The sequence below is a fragment of the Motacilla alba genome, chromosome 27 (genome assembly GCF_015832195.1).
Source record: "Motacilla alba alba isolate MOTALB_02 chromosome 27, Motacilla_alba_V1.0_pri, whole genome shotgun sequence".
NCBI classification, from domain to species: Eukaryota; Metazoa; Chordata; class Aves; order Passeriformes; family Motacillidae; genus Motacilla; species Motacilla alba.
In genome coordinates, this window is record NC_052042.1 from 121,738 (window position 1) to 141,754 (window position 20,017).

Sequence of the window (20,017 nt, forward strand, 5' to 3'; positions counted from 1 at the left end):
GAGCAAGAGATGAATCTTGAGCATGGGCCGATCTCACACAGCCCGCTGACCCGGACGTCCCCGGCCGCGAACGCCACGCACCGAGCAGCAGCGCGGCCAGCGCCGGCAGCCCCGCGGCCCGAGCCCGCCGCATGGCGCCGCTCCGCCGGCCGAGCCTCGCTGTGCCCCTGAGCCCCGGCTCTGCTGCGGCCGTGCCGCCTCCTCTGGGCCGCCGCCAGCTCCGCCCCGGGGCTCAGCCCTGCGCCGCTGCCGCTCGGGCTCTCGCCCAGTCCCGCCAGGGAACGGAGCGGAGGCGAGCGCGGGGGCTGCGGGGCGGCGCTCGGCTCTCTGCACGTCGCAAGCGGCGGCGCCGGGCTGGGGCCCAGGGCATCGGGCTGGCATCGTGCAGCTCAGCATCGACAGTCCCTGCCTTTCCTTCGCTCCCATCATCTGTTCCCTCACATCCTCTCTTTGCTGTCCTGTGGGGACTCCCGAATTGTCGCTCAGGGCGCTGGAAAGAAATGCACTCACACGGATCCAGGACGTGGGCACAAAGCCCCAGCCTTCCTGCGTGTCCACGAAACCAATCGGATTCAGCTCAGGAGAGAGCAGCTGTGCACTGGCCCTGTGTGTATTTGTATGTCTCAGTGTCCATGTACCCATGTTTCCGTGTGTGTGCGAGCACTCCCAGCCGTGCTGAGGCACTCCCAACGTTTGAAACGGAATTAAGCTAAAAATCCCGACTTGGTGAAACCCTCCTTGTTGGGGCTTGCAATTGGCAGTAGCAGAGTGTGATGTTTTTGGAGCAGCTGGGAAAGGAGAACTCAGGAAGCAGGCACTGCATTTCAGCGCCTCTTCCCTGGAAAAATCTCCTGCAGGCTGCTCCATCATTGTTCAATGACTCCCAGACTCCTTCTGAGTCTGGGCAAATGCTGCTCTGGGATGCTCAGGGCAGAGCCATGGAGAGCGTCTCCAGTGAGATCAACGCATTCCACTGGCTCAGTAACACAATAGGACACACACTCACACACACAGACGCACACAGACAGACACAGAGAGGCTCCGTCACATCGGGGAGGATTCATGCAGGAATTTGTGCTCCCCCATGGATTCCTGTGGACCCTGCCTGAACACAAGCGCACACAAAGCAGGAGCACAGGCAAGGACACAATCAGCCATGGACGCTGCCGAGGAAACCCGGGAACAACTGCAGCAGGGCTGGAGCCTTGTGGGGAAGGCCAAGGAGTCAGGCAAGGCCCTGGCATGGTTTGGGTACTCACATGCTGAACACAGGGTAGGATGGCCAGAGAGACATGAATACTTTCCTGAAGGCAATTTTAACAGGGCAGGGTCCCAACCAGCAGCCCAGTGATGACACACGGGGCGGGAAAAACTGGTGGGCATCAGGGTGAGCTGAGGAAGGAAGAAGGCAAGGTGACCCCGGGTCCCGGACAAGGGGAGAGAAAAATAACGTGGCATCTGACTCCATCTTCAGAAGGCTGATGAAGTACTTTATTCTATAAATCTACAGTGGAATCTGCCATGCACTCACAAGCTCAACTGCACTCATCCATGACTCTCGCTGACTGTGTCAAGATTGCCAGCAGACAATCTCGACACAGGCACACTCTTGGCCTTGATTGGCCAAGGGAAGAAAACATCCTCACTTTGGGTAAACAATCTCCACATTCCATTCTACTTTGGCACAACACAGGCACAGCAAGTGATAAGAACTGGGTTTGTCTTTCTCTGATGTCCAGAGAACGTGGGTCCCAGCTATATTCCTGGGAAAAGCCGTGCCTTGCTTTTCTCCATGAGGAGAAATGTGGTAACAAGTGTGTGGGAATAGATCCGTGTTGGGATGTGCTTTGTGTGTGCCCATCTCTGGACAGGAGTGTTCACGTAGATGTGCGTGCAAAGGCTTGGGTGCAGGAGCAGGAATAGGAGCGAGCGTGCGTGTTTGCACATCAGTGGGGACATGGCAGAAGGAGAAGTGTCTGTTCCTGGGTCCCCTTTGGAAATGAATGTGCACAGACCTCTTCATAGATGCAGAGCTATGAGCTTCTCTTTGGGCATGTGCAAGCTCCAGAGTGTGTTTGTGGTACCGTGCACTCTTCCATGTGCAATAAGAATTCGTTAATAAGTTCTTCTCCTACTCTGGATGCTGCTTTATTCCCAGCAAGGTGTCAGGGAGGCTGAGGGATGTGATGGAAGGGAGGAGAAGCAATAGCAGTTAAACTGAGGGAACATAGGCTCTGAGTGTGTCACCGTTTTCCCTGTCATTTGTCAGCAGGTTCCCTTCCTCACCGATCCACGAGCCAACGTCTCCTGAGCTTTCCTTTGGCTGCCCATAGGCTCAGAAATCCCTTCCCTGAGTGCCTCAACCGCTGCTGAAATGTTCGTCTGCAGCAGAATTGTTTCGTACGCCTTGCAGGGCAGCATCCTTGTGCTCGGAGGTGTCTCTGGCAGGAGGCCAGGCCGTGTGCGGGGCCCGTGGTGGTTCCCGTTCGGGGTGGCGCGGGTTCCAGGCGCGGCTCGGTCCGTGCCCCGCCGAGCGGCGTCAGCCGGGAGCGGAGCAGCCCCTGCTGGCCCCGCCCGGCCCCGCCCGCGGCGGTTCGTGCCCGGCCGCAGCCCCGGCTCCTCTGCCCGTGGTCCCCAGCGCGCAGTAATACACGGCCGCGTCCCCGCGCCGGGGCGCAGCCAGCCACAGCGCGCTGGAACGCCGATCTACCGGCACCGTCAGACGCCCTTCAGGGGCTCGCACCTCCTTGGAGGCTTTAGCAGTCATGGCTAGGAGTTCGGGGCTTTGGCCCGGCAGCTGACGGTAGAAGTAGATGAAATCGCCAGTCCGGATATTGGCGTGTGAGCAGGTGATGTTGATGCCGGTGCCCTCGGTGGTCTCCAGGAAGGGCTCCTGCTGCACTTGAGCTCTGGCCGCAGCCACTGCCAGGGAGAGAAAAGAAACAAACTTCAACTCCTACTTCCTACCCAGCTCTGCCTGCCAATCCCCAGAACAAAGCCCCCAGAAGCAGCCAGGAACACAGAGAGATGAGGAGGAAAACAGTTCCTGGGGATGTCACAGACATATGTAGGAATGGAAGTGTCCATTAATCGTTTGTGGAGAGATGAACGAGTGAATGACAGAAGGATCGGTGCAGTCACTTGAGAACGGGAGGATGTGGGAGAAAGCACAGAAAGACAAGAAGAAAAAGAGCAAGGGGTAAGGACAGACTTCGTGAGTAATAAAGAAGGAATGCTTGTGCCGGGTTGGGTAGAGAAAATAATCCGGAGATTTCTGCGGGACTATGGGATGGAGAAGCGTAAGGGATACACAAGAGAACCGCTCTCGGGAAGAGGTCTGAGAAGAAGCCAGGCTGGACAGCAGCCTCCGGGGAGATGCGGGATCACCCAAACCCCCACCCGGCCCCTGCGGCACCCGCGCGCACCGAGCAGCAGCGCGGCCAGCGCCGGCAGCCCCGCGGCCCGAGCCCGCCGCATGGCGCCGCTCCGCCGGCCGAGCCTCGCTGTGCCCCTGAGCCCCGGCTCTGCTGCGGCCGTGCCGCCTCCTCTGGGCCGCCGCCAGCTCCGCCCCGGGGCTCAGCCCTGCGCCTCTCACGGCACCGGCACTACGAGCGACACGAGCACCTTGGGCACGGCCGGCGACAAGAGACAGCCGTGTCCCATCGCACACACCAGCGGCACCGCGCGGGAAGCGGATCCGCCCTGCGCACACCTGCAGCGGGCAGCTGCCGGCCCCAGCCAGCTGCACTCGGGCTGCTTGTGAGCCTGGGCAGCTGCTGCTCTGGGCTGGGCAGGGCCAGGGCAGTGCTCGCTGGCCCTGCCACGGTCGGGACATTCCCTCCCGATCAGGGACGCACACGGACACACACAGGGCCGTGCTCTCGGGAGCGGAGCCCCAGGCAAATCCCTGCTTCACGTGTGTCCATGCAAACGGGGCTGCTCCAAGGGCACCCAAGGCAGCAACACACAGCCAGCCCTGGGCTCTGCTGAGCACATGTGGGGCCAAAAGCAGCAGGGCTGCAGTGTGGAAGGACAGGCTCCCAGGCGAGCACAGGGGATATTCTTCTTTCCTTTTCCTGAGAGACTGCACAATGTGGAAATGAGTCAAAATAGTCCAAAGCACTTTCCCAATGGAAGTGCTGGGATGAACGCTGTCCAAACCATCAGACCATTGAACACACATGGGGATGCAACTTCTGCTGAGCATCAGGGTGAGATCAGAGTCCCTTCCCCAAGCTCAGCCTTGCACTGACACATCCCCTCCCTGCCCTGGCTTGTTGCACAGCTGAGGAAGCTCCCTGCACCAGGGTGTCTTGCACAGCACAGAGGTACAAGGCAGTGTCAGAGAGCTCCACTTCCTCCAGCTGCAGGACACTGGATTTTCTCGTGGTGTTCAGGTGCGTGGTGATCCGGCCGCTGCGCCTGGGGCCAGGCCCTGCCTGATAGGAGACCAGCTCTGGGGCTTGGCCTTTCCGCACCTGGTACCACAGCAATGCCCTAAAACCACTGGTGTGGTATTTGCAGGTGGTGTGGAAGGGGTGTCCCTGCTCCACCGTGACTGGTCCATCGTCCTGGGTGACCGTGTCCTGCCCCGTGGTGCCTGCAAGAAATTGCTGGTGAGCAGCTCCACAGGGAAAGATTCCAGGCAGGAAAAAAGCAAAGTGTGTGCAAAACCCTCGTGGAGAAATCTCCCTGCCCTGCAGGCAGTTTCAGAGATGTGCCGATGGACACGGGTGAGAGTGATTTTGGGCTGTGTTTCAGAGCTCTCAGCACAGCAGGAGCCTGACAAGAACTGGGCTTTGTCCCCGCTCCTACTGCTGCTGCTCAGACGACAGGAGAACAGCCTGAATTCAGTGTGGTAGCTCAGGCTGAGGACCCATCGAGATAGAGCAAAATGGTTTATGCTGCTTCCCCAGCCCTGCCCCCTCTGGGGGCTCCTAAGTACACAAAAGCTGAGCTTGGAATGAGGGAGCCCTGCTTGTGTCCAGCCCAGAGAACACTGCAAGCTGCGGCAGAGCTGTGTCAGCCTGGAGGCAGAAGGGAACTCCCTGTTAATGTAATGTAATGAGAAACAGTGAGGTGCCTGGGGCAGGTTTGACAGGATTTGGGAATTGACATTTAAATGGGAAGAGTGTGCATTGCAGAGACAGCTGAGATCTGCTGATGTGACTGCAGGAGGATGAGAAGAGAGAGGCAGAGGTGGATGGATTGAAAAGAGACAGAGAAGAGGTGGGAGCTTTCACTTCTCTCCTTTCCCTTTTCCTTTACAAACCAAAGAGCTTCTTCAGGAAAGGCTTACAGAACCACAAAGAGGAGCAGATTATTCTCAGCCTTTCCCCTCTATTCACTGATATTTCCCCACATGACCCTGATAAGGCTGTTGAGGATTTCCTGGGGAGAGGAAGAAGCACAGGGGTGCCTTGGGGCTGAGCCAGGACTTAAACAGGAGCTGGCCCAGGAAGACGGTGAGGATGAGATGTGCCAGGTGCATGGCGAGACCAAGCTGCGTGTTTGCCGAGTGAGGAAGAGCCCAAAGCACGTCCGAGCGCCGAGAGAGCAGAGCTGCCGGGAACGCCTGTGGGCGGGAGCAAAGGAAGCGGCGGCGGGAGCAGGCAGAGCAGTGCCCTGTCCTTGCCGTGCCTGAAATGCTCCGTGTGCGTTTGTCGCTCCTCCAGCAGCAGCCCCCGAGGCTCCCTCAGCCATTGGCACTGGGAGCATCCCGTGCCCCTGCGGCCTCAGTGATGGGAAGGGGCTGTTCCCGCTCAGCTCGCACTGGAGCCTCACCTCCGCAGCTGCAATGGCCAGCTCTGCTGCACTCCCAGGCCTGGGCGCTTGGGAGCTCAGGGGCTCCTTCCCCGCTGAGGTTTCTCACCCTCCCGAGGTGTCCTCAGCTCTCTGGGGTCACTGTTCATCTCCCGATCCAGAAGGCTTTTGGAGAACCCCAAGGCTGGAGGCTGCACAGCCTCACAAGCATTCCTTGGTGGGTGCTCCCTAACCCCACGAGACCCCCTCAAATCTCCATTATCCTCCTGTTCCTCTTGTCCCTCCTTGTGGCTGACACAGCTCAGCCTGAGCCAATTCTCAGCAGTTCCCCGAAGGCCCATCAATTAGAGGCTGCAGAGCTCTGAGCTCTTTCTCCCCTTATCACCTACGGCCCGATTGGTGTCACTGCGTGCTTTGTTCATCACTTTCCCTTTCCCCTGTTCTTCCCTCGGAAAGGAAAATGGAGGTGATGTGAGCCCCAGAGAACCAGACACTGTCGCCTTTCATGTGCCCTGACTGTGGCCTCTGCTGAACTTGCTCAGCCCAAAGAGCTCCTGAAGATGCTGAAAGGCTCCTGTCCCCAATGGAAATGGGGTCTCCAGAGCAAGTCTCGGAGGAGAAACCTCATGTGGAGCTCAGTGTTTCAAGTGTCTCCCTGCAACATTTGCGGCATTGCTGAAGTCTGGCATCTGTTCTTCTGGATGCTTGACAGGTTACTAAAGTGCAGGGAAGGGGCAATCCAATTTCAGGGGGAGGCTGGGTGTGAGTGAGCCCTTCAACGATATGAAATGCTCCTGTACTGCAACAGATTTATTGTTTTCCCTCCCGCATGTTCTGCTATTTCAGGAAGATGCTGAATGCACATCCAAGGGCGTGTGTGGACATCCGAGGATGAGAACAAAAGGTAGAGAAGTGAATTCCAAACTCGGGTGGGATTGAAAGTACACGTCCACTACCCATCCCTGGGAGAATGCTGCTTCTTATTCCCCTTGCAGTATGGAACAGAGACATTTCTGCAGAGACAGAGGTGGACATTCCTCGGTCACCTCAGAAAGCCTCACTGAAAACCTCTCTCAATCCATGACCCCTTGACGCCACAGCACTGCATTATTTAGCCCCCGTGTGCCTGTCAGCGCAGCTGCTTTGCCAGCTCCCTGCCCAGGTGCTGTCAAGGAGCAGCTCGTGGCTTTGCAAAGCAGGCCGAGAGCAGCAGCAGCCGTGTCCGGAGGGCGAGAGGCGGCGGCAGAGGCGCAGCCCGCAGCAGTTTGGCGTGAGGCAGCGGCGGGCTCGGGAGCGAGGGGAGGCCGGGCGGTGCGTGGCGAGCGTGCGAGCGCGGGTCGCAGGCGGGTTGTGCGGCGCGCCGGGGCCGTGCGGGGCCGTGCGGGGCCGGTGCGGGCGGGCTCGGGGCAGAGGAAGGAGCTGCGGAGCCGCGCCCCGGGAGCCCGGCGGGCGGAGCGGCAGCGGCCCCTGCTGGCCCCGCCCGGCCCCGCCCGCGGCGGTTCGTGCCCGGCCGCAGCCCCGGCTCCTCTGCCCGTGGCCCCCAGCGCGCAGTAATACACGGCCGCGTCCCCGCGCCGGGGCACAGCCAGCCACAGCGCGCTGGAACGCCGGTCCTCCGACACCGACAGCGTTCCTGCAATGCCCGGCACATCCTTGGAGCCTCTAGCAGCGAGGGCGAGGAATTCGGGTGCTCGGCCCGGTAGCAGACGGTACCACTGGATCCAGTCGTTGGTACTGATTTTTGGATGTGAGCAGGTGATGTTGATGCCGGTGCCCTCGGTGGTCTCCAGGAACGGCTCCTGCTGCACCTGGGCTCCGCCTGAAGTCACTGCCGGGAACAGAAAAAGGACACGACAGAAATTCTACAATGACCTATTGCGCAGAAAATAATCCCGAAGAAACATTTAAGAACGTAAAGAGATTATGAGAAAACAGTACCGAGGGGATTTCAAGAGAAGCAGGAATGCACATCTCCGTAACTGGTTTGTGGTGAGGTGAATGACAGGAAGAAAGGTGCAGACACTTGAGAATGGCTGATTGTGTAAGAAAGTAAAAAAAAGAAAAAAAGAAAAAAAGAAAAAAAGAAAAAAATAAAGAAGAAAAGTTACTACGCCTAACGAGTGACTTTGTAAGAAATAAAGGAGGAGAGGAATTGAATGCTTGTGCAGGATTGGACATAGAATAGAATCAGGAGGTTTCTGGGAAAGTATGGGATGGAGAAGAGGGAGACAGATAGAAGAGAACAGCTCTCGGGAAGAGATCTGAGAAGAACCCAAGCAGGACAGCAATCTCCGGGGAGATGCGGGATCACCCAAACCCCGACCCGGCCCCTGCGGCACCCGCGCGCACCGAGCAGCAGCGCGGCCAGCGCCGGCAGCCCCGCGGCCCGAGCCCGCCGCATGGCGCCGCTCCGCCGGCCGAGCCTCGCTGTGCCCCTGAGCCCCGGCTCTGCTGCGGCCGTGCCGCCTCCTCTGGGCCGCCGCCAGCTCCGCCCCGGGGCTCAGCCCTGCGCCGCTGCCGCTCGGGCTCTCGCCCAGTCCCGCCAGGGAACGGAGCGGGGGCTGCGGGGCGGCGCTCGGCTCTCTGCACGTCGCAAGCGGCGGCGCCGGGCTGGGGCCCAGGGCATCGGGCTGGCATCGTGCAGCTCAGCATTGACAGTCCCTGCCTTTCCTTCGCTCCCGTCGTCTGTTCCCTCACCTCCTCCCTTTGCTGTCCTGTGGGGACTCCCGAATTGTCCTTCAGGGCCCTGGAAAGAAATGCACTCACACGGATCCAGGACCTGGGCACAAAACCCCAGCCTTTCTGCGTGTCCATGAAACCAATCGGATGCAGCTCAGGAGAGAGCAGCTGTGCACTGGCCTGGAGAGACCTGTGTGTATTTGTATGTCTCTATGTCCATGTATCCATGTTTCCATGTGTCTGTGAGCCCTCCCAGCCGTGCTGAGGCACTCAAAACATTTCAAATGGAATCAAAATAAAAATCCAAACTTGGGTGAAACCATCTTTGTTGGGGCTGGCAACTGGCAGTAGCAGAGCGTGGTATTTAGAGCAGCTGGAAAAGGAGGGCTCAGAATGCAGGGAGTGCATTTTGGGACCTCCTCCCTGGACAAATCTCCTGCAGGCTGCTCCATCATTGTCCAGTAACACAGGGGCTCCATCTGAGTCTGGGCAAATGCTGCTCTGGGATGCTCAGGGCAGAGCCGTGGAGAGCGTCTCCAATGAGATCAACGCATTCCACTGGCTCAGTAACACAATAGGACACACACTCACACACAGACACACACAGACAGACACACAGAGAGGCTCCTGCACACCTGGGGGGATTCATGTAGGAATTTGTGCTCCCCCATGGATTCCTGTGGACCCTGCCTGAACGCAAGCGCACACAAAGCAGGAGCACAGGCAAGGACACAATCAGCCATGGACGCTGCTGAGGAAAGCTGAGATCAACTGCAGCAGGGCTGGAGCCTTGTGGGGAAGGCCAAGGAGTCAGGCAAGGCCCTGGCATGGTTTGTGTACTCACAGGCTGAACACAGGGTAGGATGTCCAGCGAATCACAGCTACTTTCCTGAAGGCAATTTTAACAGGGCAGGGTCAGAACCAGCAGCCCAGTGATGACACACAGGGAGGCAGAAAGCAGTGAGCATCAGGGTGAGCTGAGGAGGGAAGAAGGGAAGGTGAATATGTGAGTGTGTGTTGGGATGTGTTTTGTGTGTGCCCATCTCTGGACAGGAGTGTTCACGTAGATGTGCGTGCAAAGGCTTGGGTGCAGGAGCAGGAAGAGGAGCGAGCGTGCGTGTCTGCACATCAGTGGGGACATGGCAGAAGGAGAAGTGTCTGTGCCTGGGTCTCCTTTGGAAATGTTTGTGCACACACCTCTTCATAAATGCAGAGCTATGAGTTATCATTTGGGCGTGTGCAAGCCCCAGAGTGTGTGTGTGGTACCATGAACTCGTGTATGTGCAGTAGGAGTTCTTTAATTGCTTCTTCTACTCGGGTTGCTGCTTTGTTGCCAGCAAGGCGTCAGGGATGCTGAGGGATGTGATGGAAGGGAGGAGAAGCAATAGTAGTTAAAGGGAGGGCCAGCAGGCCCGGAGCGTGTCGGCCTTTTCGGTGCCATCGGCGCTGTCGGTGCGGGCGGGCTCGGGGCAGAGGAAGGAGCTGCGGAGCCGCGCCCCGGGAGCCCGGCGGGCGGAGCGGCAGCGGCCCCTGCTGGCCCCGCCCGGCCCCGCCCGCGGCGGTTCGTGCCCGGCCGCAGCCCCGGCTCCTCTGCCCGTGGTCCCCAGCGCGCAGTAATACACGGCCGCGTCCCCGCGCCGGGGCGCAGCCAGCCACAGCGCGCTGGAGCGCCCGTCCTCCGACACCGACAGCGTTCCTGCAATCGCCGCCACATCCTTGGAGCCTCTAGCAGCGAGGGCGAGGAATTCGGGTGCTCGACCCGGCAGCTGACGGTAGAAATGGATGTAATCCTCGATCTGTTTTCTGGGATGTGAGCAGGTGATGTTGATGCCGGTGCCCTCGGTGGTCTCCAGGAACGGCTCCTGCTGCACTTGGGCTCTGCCTGAAGCCACTGCCGGGAACAGAAAAAAGACAAGACTGAAATCATGCAATGACCTACTTCACAGAAGAAAGCCTGCAGATTCAGGGAGGAATGTTAAGACGGAAAAAAAAAAAAAAAAAAAAAAAAAAAAAAAACCAAAAAAACCCAAAAAAAACCAAAAAACCAAACAAAACCAAAAACCGAGGGGGATTTCAAGACAAGCAAGAATAGCACTCTCCATTTCGGGACTGTCGAGAGATGAAAGCGTGAATGCGAGGAAGAATGGTGCAGTCACTGCAGAACTGGAGCATGTGGGAGAAAGCACAAAACGAAAATGAGATAGAATGGCTAAGGACTCACTTCATAAGCAATAAAGAATGAGAATAATTGAATGCTTGTGCAGATTTGGACATAGAAAAGAATCAGGAGATTTCTGAGGGAGTATGGGGTGGAGGAGAAGGAGAAATATACAAGAGAACAGCTCTCAGGAAGAGGTCTGAGAAGAAGCCAGGCAGGACGGCCGCCTCCGGGGACCTGCAGGATCACCCCAACCCTGACCGCGGTCCCTTCGCCCCCCCCCCCGCGCACCGAGCAGCAGCGCGGCCAGCGCCGGCAGCCCCGCGGCCCGAGCCCGCCGCATGGCGCCGCTCCGCCGGCCGAGCCTCGCTGTGCCCCTGAGCCCCGGCTCTGCTGCGGCCGTGCCGCCTCCTCTGGGCCGCCGCCAGCTCCGCCCCGGGGCTCAGCCCTGCGCCGCTGCCGCTCGGGCTCTCGCCCAGTCCCGCCAGGGAACGGAGCGGAGGCGAGCGCGGGGGCTGCGGGGCGGCGCTCGGAACTGTGGCCTCGGAGACAGCGGGGCCAAGCGCGCAGACCCCGAGCCCTTTGTCCCGGCGAGCACAGCACCGGCAGATTATTTTCTCCCTTCTCCTCCACCATCTCCTCCTTCCCGTTCCCCCTCCACTGGCACCTGGGGCTTTCAGATTTGTCCTTCGGAGCATGTGTTTGTAAGGACGGACAAGGGGCACAAGAGGCAGAGGGCTCTGCTGGCCTCAAGAGCCTGGGCTCCTTGCTTGACTGAGAGAGCATCTGTGCCGGCAAAGATTGAAAAGGCAGAGAAACACTTGTGCAATATCAGCGGGAAACAAGGACAGAGACCCTGTGAGAGAAACACCTGTGCAGTCAGGAAGGTCAGTGAGGAGGGAGGGAGAGGAGCTGCTGCAGGCACCAGAGCACGAATATTTCTGCAGCCTGTGATGAAGACCATGGTGAGGAAGGCTGTCCCCCTACAGCTGGTGAAGGTCTGTGGTGGAGCAGAAATCCATCCCATGAAAGGTCCAAAGCCGCAGCAGGTGGATGTGTCCTTAAGGAAGTTGTGACCCCATGGAAACGCCCACTGGAGCAAGGTCCTGGCAGGACGCTGCCTCCCTGGAGAGGAGCCCATTCTGGAGCTGATTTCTGGCAGAACCTGTGGACACATGAGGGACTCAGCCCAGAGGCATCTCTCCCTGAAAGTCTGCACTCCATGGACCAAAGGACAGAGGCAGAGGACAAGTAACGTGATATGGATTGGGTGGGAATGTGTGCTCTCCCTGATGCATTTCTGAGACAACACTGGCCCACCTTTGCAGACAGGCCGGAGGATGCCCCGTAACCCAGAACGCACAGAGCCCTTTCTGAAGGACCAAGGGGTGGCTTTGGAAAGACCCTGCTGCCCTCGCTGCCAAACACAGAGCATCTCAGTGTGCACATGGAGCTGTGGCCGGGCGGGGCTGTTTGCTGCCGTGAGGAGCTCAGCTGGATGAGCTCGGGCTGAGGAGAGGGACTGAGCACGATGCGTGACTACAAGTCGGAGCTGGTGTTGGTGTCGGTGCTGTTGTCGGTGTCGCTGCCAGTACCGCTGTCGTTGCCGGTGCTGGGGTCCGTGCAGGTGCCGGTGCCGTTCCCATTGCGGGTGTCGGTTCTGGTGTCAGTGCCGGTGTCGGTCCCATCGCCAGTGTCGGTCCCGGTCTCATTGCCGGTATTGGTTCTGGTGTCAGTTCTAGTGTTGGTGCCAGTCCCGTTGCCGGTTTCGGTTCTGGTGTCGGTGCCGGTGTCGGTGCCGGTGTCGGTTCCGGTGCCATTGCCAGGGTTAGGTCCTGTGTCAGTGCCGGTGCTGGTGCCGGTCCCGTTGTAGGGGCCGGTTCTGGTGACAGTGCCGGTGTCGGTCCATTTGCCGGTGTCGGTCCCGGTGCCGGTGTCGGTTCCGGTGCCGGTGTCGGTGCCGGCAGCCCGGGACGTGCGGGGCGAGGCGGCCCCGGCGGGCGGAGCGGCAGCGGCCCCTGCTGGCCCCGCCCGGCCCCGCCCGCGGCGGTTCGTGCCCGGCCGCAGCCCCGGCTCCTCTGCCCGTGGCCCCCAGCGCGCAGTAATACACGGCCGCGTCCCCGCGCCGGGGCACAGCCAGCCACAGCGCGCTGGAACGCCGATCTGGCGACACCCGCACATGGCCCGCACTGTCCGGCAGCTCTTTGGAGTCTTTGAAAATGCTCACGAAGAGTTCGGGTGCTCGGCCCGGCAGCTGACGGTACCAGTAGATCGTTTGGCCGGTCTGGATTTGGGGATGTGAGCAGGTGATGTTGATGCCGGTGCCCTCGGTGGTCTCCAGGAAAGGCTCCTGCTCTACCTGGGCTCTGGCCACAGCCACTGCCACGGAGAAAAGCACAATCACTTTCCTTTATCTGAAAATATCATGCAGTCGGATACGGCAGAGACAGAGCAGCGTTAACTGGGATGTGTTCTGATAATAAAGAATGAGGAGTTTGTTTCTCTGAGAGGCTTTAGCTTGGGACAAGAAATAATGACGGATGTTTTGAAGGAGAATTGAATTTTTTTAAGGGCAGAAAGGGAGGGGGAAATAGATTTGCAACGAGGAACGTATGGAGGGACGGATGGATGGATGGATGGGTGGACGGATGGATGGAGACAGAAAAGGAAAAAGGCAGCGTGGAAAGCAATGATTTACAGAGAGAAGAAAAGGTGAGGGTAGAGAAAGGGACAGAGGGTAAAAAAAATCGAAAAGGAACAGGAGGGTAAGAGATGAATCTTGAGCAGGGGCCGATCTCACACAGCCCGCTGACCCGGACGTCCCTGCGGCACCCGCGCGCACCGAGCAGCAGCGCGGCCAGCGCCGGCAGCCCCGCGGCCCGAGCCCGCCGCATGGCGCCGCTCCGCCGGCCGAGCCTCGCTGTGCCCCTGAGCCCCGGCTCTGCTGCGGCCGTGCCGCCTCCTCTGGGCCGCCGCCAGCTCCGCCCCGGGGCTCAGCCCTGCGCCTCTCACGGCACCGGCACTACGAGCGACACGAGCACCTTGGGCACGGCCGGCGACAAGAGACAGCCGTGTCCCATCGCACACACCAGCGGCACCGCGCGGGAAGCGGATCCGCCCTGCGCACACCTGCAGCGGGCAGCTGCCGGCCCCAGCCAGCTGCACTCGGGCTGCTTGTGAGCCTGGGCAGCTGCTGCTCTGGGCTGGGCAGGGCCAGGGCAGTGCTCGCTGGCCCTGCCACGGTCGGGACATTCCCTCCCGATCAGGGACGCACACGGACACACACAGGGCCGTGCTCTCCGGAGCGGAGCCCCAGACAAATCCGTGCTTCACGTGTGTCCATGCAAACGGGGCTGCTCCAAGGGCACCCAAGGCAGCAACACACAGCCAGCCCTGGGCTCTGCTGAGCACAAATGGCGGTCAAAAGCAGCAGGGCTGCAGTGTGGAAGGACAGGCTCCCAGGCGAGCACAGGGGATATTCTTCTTTCCTTTTCCTGAGAGACTGCACAATGTGGAAATGAGTCAAAATTGTCCAAAGCACTTTCCCAATGGAAGTGCTGGGATGAACGCTGTCCAAACCATCAGACCATTGTACACACATGGGGATGCAACTTCTGCTGAGCATCAGGGTGAGATCAGAGTCCCTTCCCCAAGCTCAGCCTTGCACTGACACATCCCCTCCCTGCCCTGGCTTGTTGCACAGCTGAGGAAGCTCCCTGCACCAGGGTGCCTTGCACAGCACAGAGGTACAAGGCAGTGTCAGAGAGCTCCACTTCCTCCAGCTGCAGGACACTGGATTTTCTCGTGGTGTTCAGGTGCGTGGTGATCCGGCCGCTGCGCCTGGGGCCAGGCCCTGCCTGATAGGAGACCAGCTCTGGGGCTTGGCCTTTCCGCACCTGGTACCACAGCAATGCCCTAAAATAACGGATGTGGTATTTGCAGGTGGTGTGGAAGGGGTGTCCCTGCTCCACCGTGACTGGTCCATCGTCCTGGGTGACCGTGTCCTGCCCCGTGGTGCCTGCAAGAAATTGCTGGTGAGCAGCTCCCCAGGGAAAGACAATGGGAAGGAAATGGAAGTGCATGGAAAACTCTGGTGGAGAAATCTCCCTGCTCTGTAGCAGAGCTCTGAGAGATTTTAGGCAGGAGCTCAGAGCTCTTTGCTCTGCATTACCCAAAGCAGAGCTGGGCTGTGTCCCTGCTCCCGGTCCCCGAGCTGTTTAAAGGCCCAAGGACCAGTCTGTCATGCTTGAGCTTTGTGTGCAGGAGCCAGCACCCTCCACCTCCCTGAGGAGCCCAGTGAGGTACAGCAGAATGGTTCATCCTGCTTCCCCATCTCTGTCACCTCTGAGGGCTCCTCGATCCCTGAGAGCACACAAAACTGAGCTTGGAAAGAGGGAGCCCTGGTTGTGTTGCCAATTGAGAGAACTCTGGAAGCCGTGGCAGAGCTGTGTCAGCCTGGAGGCAGAATGGGACTCCCTGCTAATGTTAGTGGAGTGAGAACATTGAGGTGCCTGGGGAGGGTTTGACAGGATCTGGGAATGTAAAGTTTAAAAGGGAGGAATGTGGGGCTGGAGAGACAACTGAGATCCGCTGATGTGACTGCGGGAAGATCATAAGAGAGAGGCAGAGGGAGATGATTTTAAGGTTAGAGAAAAGACAGAGAAGAGATCTGAGGTTTCCCTTCCTTCCCTTTTCCATTGCAAATCGAAGAACTTCTTGAACAAACACTTGCAAAACCACAAAGAGAAGCTGATTTCTCTCAGTCTTTTCCCTCTTTTCACCATATTTCCGAAAAAGGTCTTGATTGGGCTCTTGAGGGTTTCCTGTGTGCAGAGAGAAGAAGAGAAAGAAGAGACTAGGGGTGCCTTGGGGCTGAGCCAGGACTTAAACAGGAGCTGGCCCAGGAAGACGGTGAGGATGAGATGTGCCAGGTGCATGGCGAGACCAAGCTGCGTGTTTGCCGAGTGAGGAAGAGCCCAAAGCACGTCCGAGCGCCGAGAGAGCAGAGCTGCCGGGAACGCCTGTGGGCGGGAGCAAAGGAAGCGGCGGCGGGAGCAGGCAGAGCAGTGCCCTGTCCTTGCCGTGCCTGAAATGCTCCGTGTGCGTTTGTCGCTCCTCCAGCAGCAGCCCCCGAGGCTCCCTCAGCCATTGGCACTGGGAGCATCCCGTGCCCCTGCGGCCTCAGTGATGGGAAGGGGCTGTTCCCGCTCAGCTCGCACTGGAGCCTCACCTCCGCAGCTGCAATGGCCAGCTCTGCTGCACTCCCAGGCCTGGGCGCTTGGGAGCTCAGGGGCTCCTTCCCCGCTGAGGTTTCTCACCCTCCCGAGGTGTCCTCAGCTCTCTGGGGTCACTGTTCATCTCCCGATCCAGAAGGCTTTTGGAGAACTCCAAGGCTGGAGGCTGCACAGCCTCACAAGCATTCCTTGGTGGGTGCTCCCTAACCCCACGAGACCCCCTCAAACCTCCATTATCCTCCTGTTCCTCTTGTCCCTCCTTGTGGCTGACACAGCTCAGCCTGAGCCAATTCTCAGCAGTTCCCCGAAGGCCCATCAATTAGAGGCTGCAGAGCTCTGAGCTCTTTCTCCCCTTATCACCTACAGCCCGATTGGTGTCACTGAGTGCTTTGTTCATCACTTTCCCTTTCCCCTGTTCTTCCCACGGAAGGGAAAATGGAGGTGATGTGAGTACCAGAGAACCAGACACTGTCGCCTTTCATGTGCCCTGACTGTGGCCTCTGCTGAACTTGCTCAGCCAAAGAGCTCCTGAAGATGCTGAAAGGCTCCTGTCCCCAAAGGAAATGGGGTCTCCAGAGCAAGTCTCGGGGGAGAAACCTCATGCGGAGCTCAGTGTTTCAAGTGTCTCCCTCCACTACTTTTAGCATTGCTAATCCCTGGCATTTGATTTTCTGGATAAATGAGATGTTACTGATGTGGAAGGAAAGGGACCAATCAGGTTTGGTGGGAAGGTGGGTGTCATAGGCTCCTCGGCAGATTTGAAACGCTCCTGTACTCACACTGATTGATTGTTTTCCCTTCCCAATGTTCTACTGTTTCAGAAAGATTCTGAATGCTCATTCATTGGGTGTTTGTGGACATTTGGGGAGGGGAATAAAATGTAGAGAAGTGAATTCCAGGCTCTGGTGGGATTCAATTAACAAGTTCTTTACCCATCCCTAGGAGAAAGAATGCTTCTTCTTATTCCCCTTGCAGTATGGAACAGAGACATTTCTGCAGAGACAGAGGTGGACATTCCTCGGTCACCTCAGAAAGCCTCACTGAAAACCTCTCTCAATCCATGACCCCTTGACGCCACAGCACTGCATTATTTAGCCCCCGTGTGCCCGTCAGCGCAGCTGCTTTGCCAGCTCCCAGCCCAGGTGCTGTCAAGGAGCAGCTCGTGGCTTTGCAAAGCAGGCCGAGAGCAGCAGCAGCCGTGTCCGGAGGGCGAGAGGCGGCGGCAGAGGCGCAGCCCGCAGCAGTTTGGCGTGAGGCAGCGGCGGGCTCGGGAGAGAGGGGAGGCCGGGCGGTGCGTGGCGAGCGTGCGAGCGCGGGTCGCAGGCGGGTTGTGCGGCGCGCCGGGGCCGTGCGGGGCCGTGCGGGGTCGGTGCGGGCGGGCTCGGGGCAGAGGAAGGAGCTGCGGAGCCGCGCCCCGGGAGCCCGGCGGGCGGAGCGGCAGCGGCCCCTGCTGGCCCCGCCCGGCCCCGCCCGCGGCGGTTCGTGCCCGGCCGCAGCCCCGGCTCCTCTGCCCGTGGCCCCCAGCGCGCAGTAATACACGGCCGCGTCCCCGCGCCGGGGCGCAGCCAGCCACAGCGCGCTGGAGCGCCGATCTGCCTACACCGTCAGACGCCCTTCAGGGGCTCGCACCTTCTTGGCCGCTTTAACAGTGAACGCCACGAGTTCGGGGCTTTGGCCCGGCAGCTGACGGTAGAAGTAGATGAAATCGCCCATCCGGATATTGGCGTGTGAGCACTTGATGCTGATGCTGGTGCCCTCGGTGGTCTCCAGGAACGGCTGCTGCTGCACTTGAGCTCTGGCCGCAGCCACTGCCAGGGAGAGAAAAGAAACAAACTTCAACTCCTACTTCCTACCCAGCTCTGCCTGCCAATCCCCAGAACAAAGCCCGCAGAAGCAGCCAGGAACACAGAGAGATGAGGAGGAAAACTGTTCCTGGGGATGTCACAGACATATGTAGGAATGGAAGTGTCCATTAATCGTTTGTGGAGAGATGAATGAGTGAATGACAGAAGGATCGGTGCAGTCACTTGAGAACGGGAGGATGTGGGAGAAAGCACAGAAAGACAAGAAGAAAAAGAGCAAGGGGTAAGGACAGACTTCGTGAGTAATAAAGAAGGAATGCTTGTGCCGGGTTGGGTAGAGAAAATAATCCCGAGATTTCTGCGGGACTATGGGATGGAGAAGCGTAAGGGATACACAAGAGAACCGCTCTCGGGAAGAGGTCTGAGAAGAAGCCAGGCTAGACAGCAGCCTCCGGGGAGATGCGGGATCACCCAAACCCCGACCCGGCCCCTGCGGCACCCAAAACGCACCGAGCAGCAGCGCGGCCAGCGCCGGCAGCCCCGCGGCCCGAGCCCGCCGCATGGCGCCGCTCCGCCGGCCGAGCCTCGCTGTGCCCCTGAGCCCCGGCTCTGCTGCGGCCGTGCCGCCTCCTCTGGGCCGCCGCCAGCTCCGCCCCGGGGCTCAGCCCTGCGCCGCTGCCGCTCGGGCTCTCGCCCAGTCCCGCCAGGGAACGGAGCGGAGGCGAGCGCGGGGGCTGCGGGGCGGCGCTCGGCTCTCTGCACGTCGCAAGCGGCGGCGCCGGGCTGGGGCCCAGGGCATCGGGCTGGCATCGTGCAGCTCAGCATCGACAGTCCCTGCCTTTCCTTCGCTCCCATCGTCAGTTCCCTCACATCCTCCCTTTGCTGTCCTGTGGGGACTCCCGAATTGTCCTTCAGGGCCCTGGAAAGAAATGCACTCACACGGATCCAGGACCTGGGCACAAAGCCCCAGGCTTCCTGCGTGTCCATGAAACCAATCGGATGCAGCTCAGGGCAGAGCAGCTGTGCATTGGCCTGGAGAGATCTGTCGGCGTCCCTGTTTCCATTTGTCCGTCTATGTATCCGTATGTCTGTCTGTGTGTGAGCAATCCCTGCCATGCTGAGGCACTCACAGCAATTCAATGAGAATTAAAGTATAAATCCAAACTTGGGTGAAACCATCCTTTTTGCGGCTGGAAATTGGCAGTATCAGAGGGTGATGTTTAAAACACCTGGGAAAGGTGGGCTCAGGAAGCAGGGACTGCATTTCAGCGCCTCTTCCCTGGACAAATCTCCTGCAGGCTGCTCCATCACTGTCCGATGACACCCGGGCTCCATCTGAGTCTGCGCAAATGCTGCTCTGGGATGCTCAGGGCAGAGCCGTGGGCAGCGTCTCCAGCCGGGCACCTACCTGGTCCTGACAAAGGCTTCTGCTCAGGAAAACAAAACCCACCACCCCACGTTCCTGGTCTCAGTTTGCAGAGCTCCATGGACACTCTCAAAGCAGCCCAAGATGGTACAGGTGGCAGCTTGTCCCTGGGCGGCATCTTAATGGCAGGGTCTCAAATGACCTCAAGTGACCTCTCAATGACCTCAAGTGACCACCCAATGACCTCAAGTAAACCCTCCATGACCTCAAGTGACCCCTGAATGACCTTAAGTGACCCCCCAATGATTTAAATCAAATGAAGTCATTTGAGACCCTGACTGGGGTCACTTGAAAACATTGGGAGGTCACTTGAGGTCATTATAGGGTCACTTGAGGTCATTTGAGACCCTGACTGGGGTCACTTGAGGTCATGGAGGTATAACATGAGGTCATTTGGTGTCACTTGAGGACATTCAGGGGTCACTTGAGGTCATGGAGGGGTTACTTGAGGTCATTGGGAAGTCACTTGAGGTCGTTAAGAGGTCACTTGAGGTCATTTGAGACCCTGACTGAGGTCATGGAGTGGTCACTGGAGGTCATTTAAGACGTTGACTGGGGTCACTTGAGGTCATTGGGAGGTCACTTGAGGTCATTTAGTGGTCACTTGAGGTCATTTGAGACCCTGACTGGGGTCACTTGAGTTTATTGAGTGGTCACAGGAGGTCATTGGGGGGTCACTTGAGGTAATTGAGGGGTCATTTGACGTCATTCAGTGATCACTTGAGGTCATGGAGCGGTCACTTGAGGTCATTTGTGGTCTCACCTGAGGATATTCAGTGGTCACTTGAGGTCACAGAGGGGTCGCTTGAGGTCATTTGAGACCCTGACTGGGGTCACTTGAGGTCATTGAGTGGTCACTGGAGCTCATTTAAGACATTGACTGGGGTCAGTTGAGGTCATTGGGAGGTCACTTGAGGTCGTGGATTGGTCTCTTGAGGTCATTTGAGAGCCTGAC

The 20,017-nt window shown here is 58.8% G+C and overlaps 4 protein-coding genes and 4 gene segments (V, D, J or C); all 8 read right to left on the reverse strand.

Moving 5' to 3' along the window:
• The window catches only part of LOC119712003, a 1,444-nt gene extending 1,192 nt beyond the window's left edge, over positions 1-252 (reverse strand). The window contains exon 1 of the mRNA XM_038162802.1: positions 82-252. Coding sequence (XP_038018730.1) covers positions 82-133 — 52 coding nt within the window. The 5' untranslated portion in view covers positions 134-252. The remainder of the gene's footprint in view (positions 1-81) is intronic.
• LOC119712259 overlaps positions 1-1,161 on the reverse strand; it is a 7,227-nt gene extending 6,066 nt beyond the window's left edge. The window contains exon 1 of the V gene segment in view: positions 245-1,161.
• LOC119712274 overlaps positions 1-8,700 on the reverse strand; it is a 24,340-nt gene extending 15,640 nt beyond the window's left edge. The window contains exon 1 of the V gene segment in view: positions 8,633-8,700.
• On the reverse strand, positions 2,266-11,938 carry LOC119712004. The gene is given in 4 exon segments (XM_038162803.1): positions 2,266-2,628; positions 2,630-2,922; positions 3,426-3,588; positions 11,055-11,938. Coding segments are annotated over 3 exon segments (708 nt in total). The 5' UTR covers positions 3,478-3,588; positions 11,055-11,938.
• Positions 6,788-8,748, reverse strand: LOC119712262. The gene is made up of 2 exons (XM_038163303.1): positions 8,113-8,748; positions 6,788-7,591 (listed from the first exon to the last, which is right to left on the reverse strand). Exons 1-2 carry the CDS (start codon positions 8,162-8,164, stop codon positions 6,837-6,839), a joined length of 807 nt encoding a protein of 268 aa, XP_038019231.1. The 5' UTR covers positions 8,165-8,748; the 3' UTR covers positions 6,788-6,836.
• LOC119712272 lies at positions 9,710-11,075 on the reverse strand. The segment is given in 2 exon segments: positions 9,710-10,333; positions 10,892-11,075. Coding segments are annotated over 2 exon segments (552 nt in total).
• Positions 11,939-12,422: 484 nt separating the features above from the next.
• On the reverse strand, positions 12,423-18,368 carry LOC119712269. The segment is given in 3 exon segments: positions 12,423-12,979; positions 13,443-13,605; positions 18,310-18,368. Coding segments are annotated over 2 exon segments (591 nt in total).
• Positions 16,800-18,788, reverse strand: LOC119712260. The gene is made up of 2 exons (XM_038163300.1): positions 18,147-18,788; positions 16,800-17,642 (listed from the first exon to the last, which is right to left on the reverse strand). Exons 1-2 carry the CDS (start codon positions 18,750-18,752, stop codon positions 17,439-17,441), a joined length of 810 nt encoding a protein of 269 aa, XP_038019228.1. The 5' UTR covers positions 18,753-18,788; the 3' UTR covers positions 16,800-17,438.
• Positions 18,789-20,017: the final 1,229 nt, after the last annotated feature.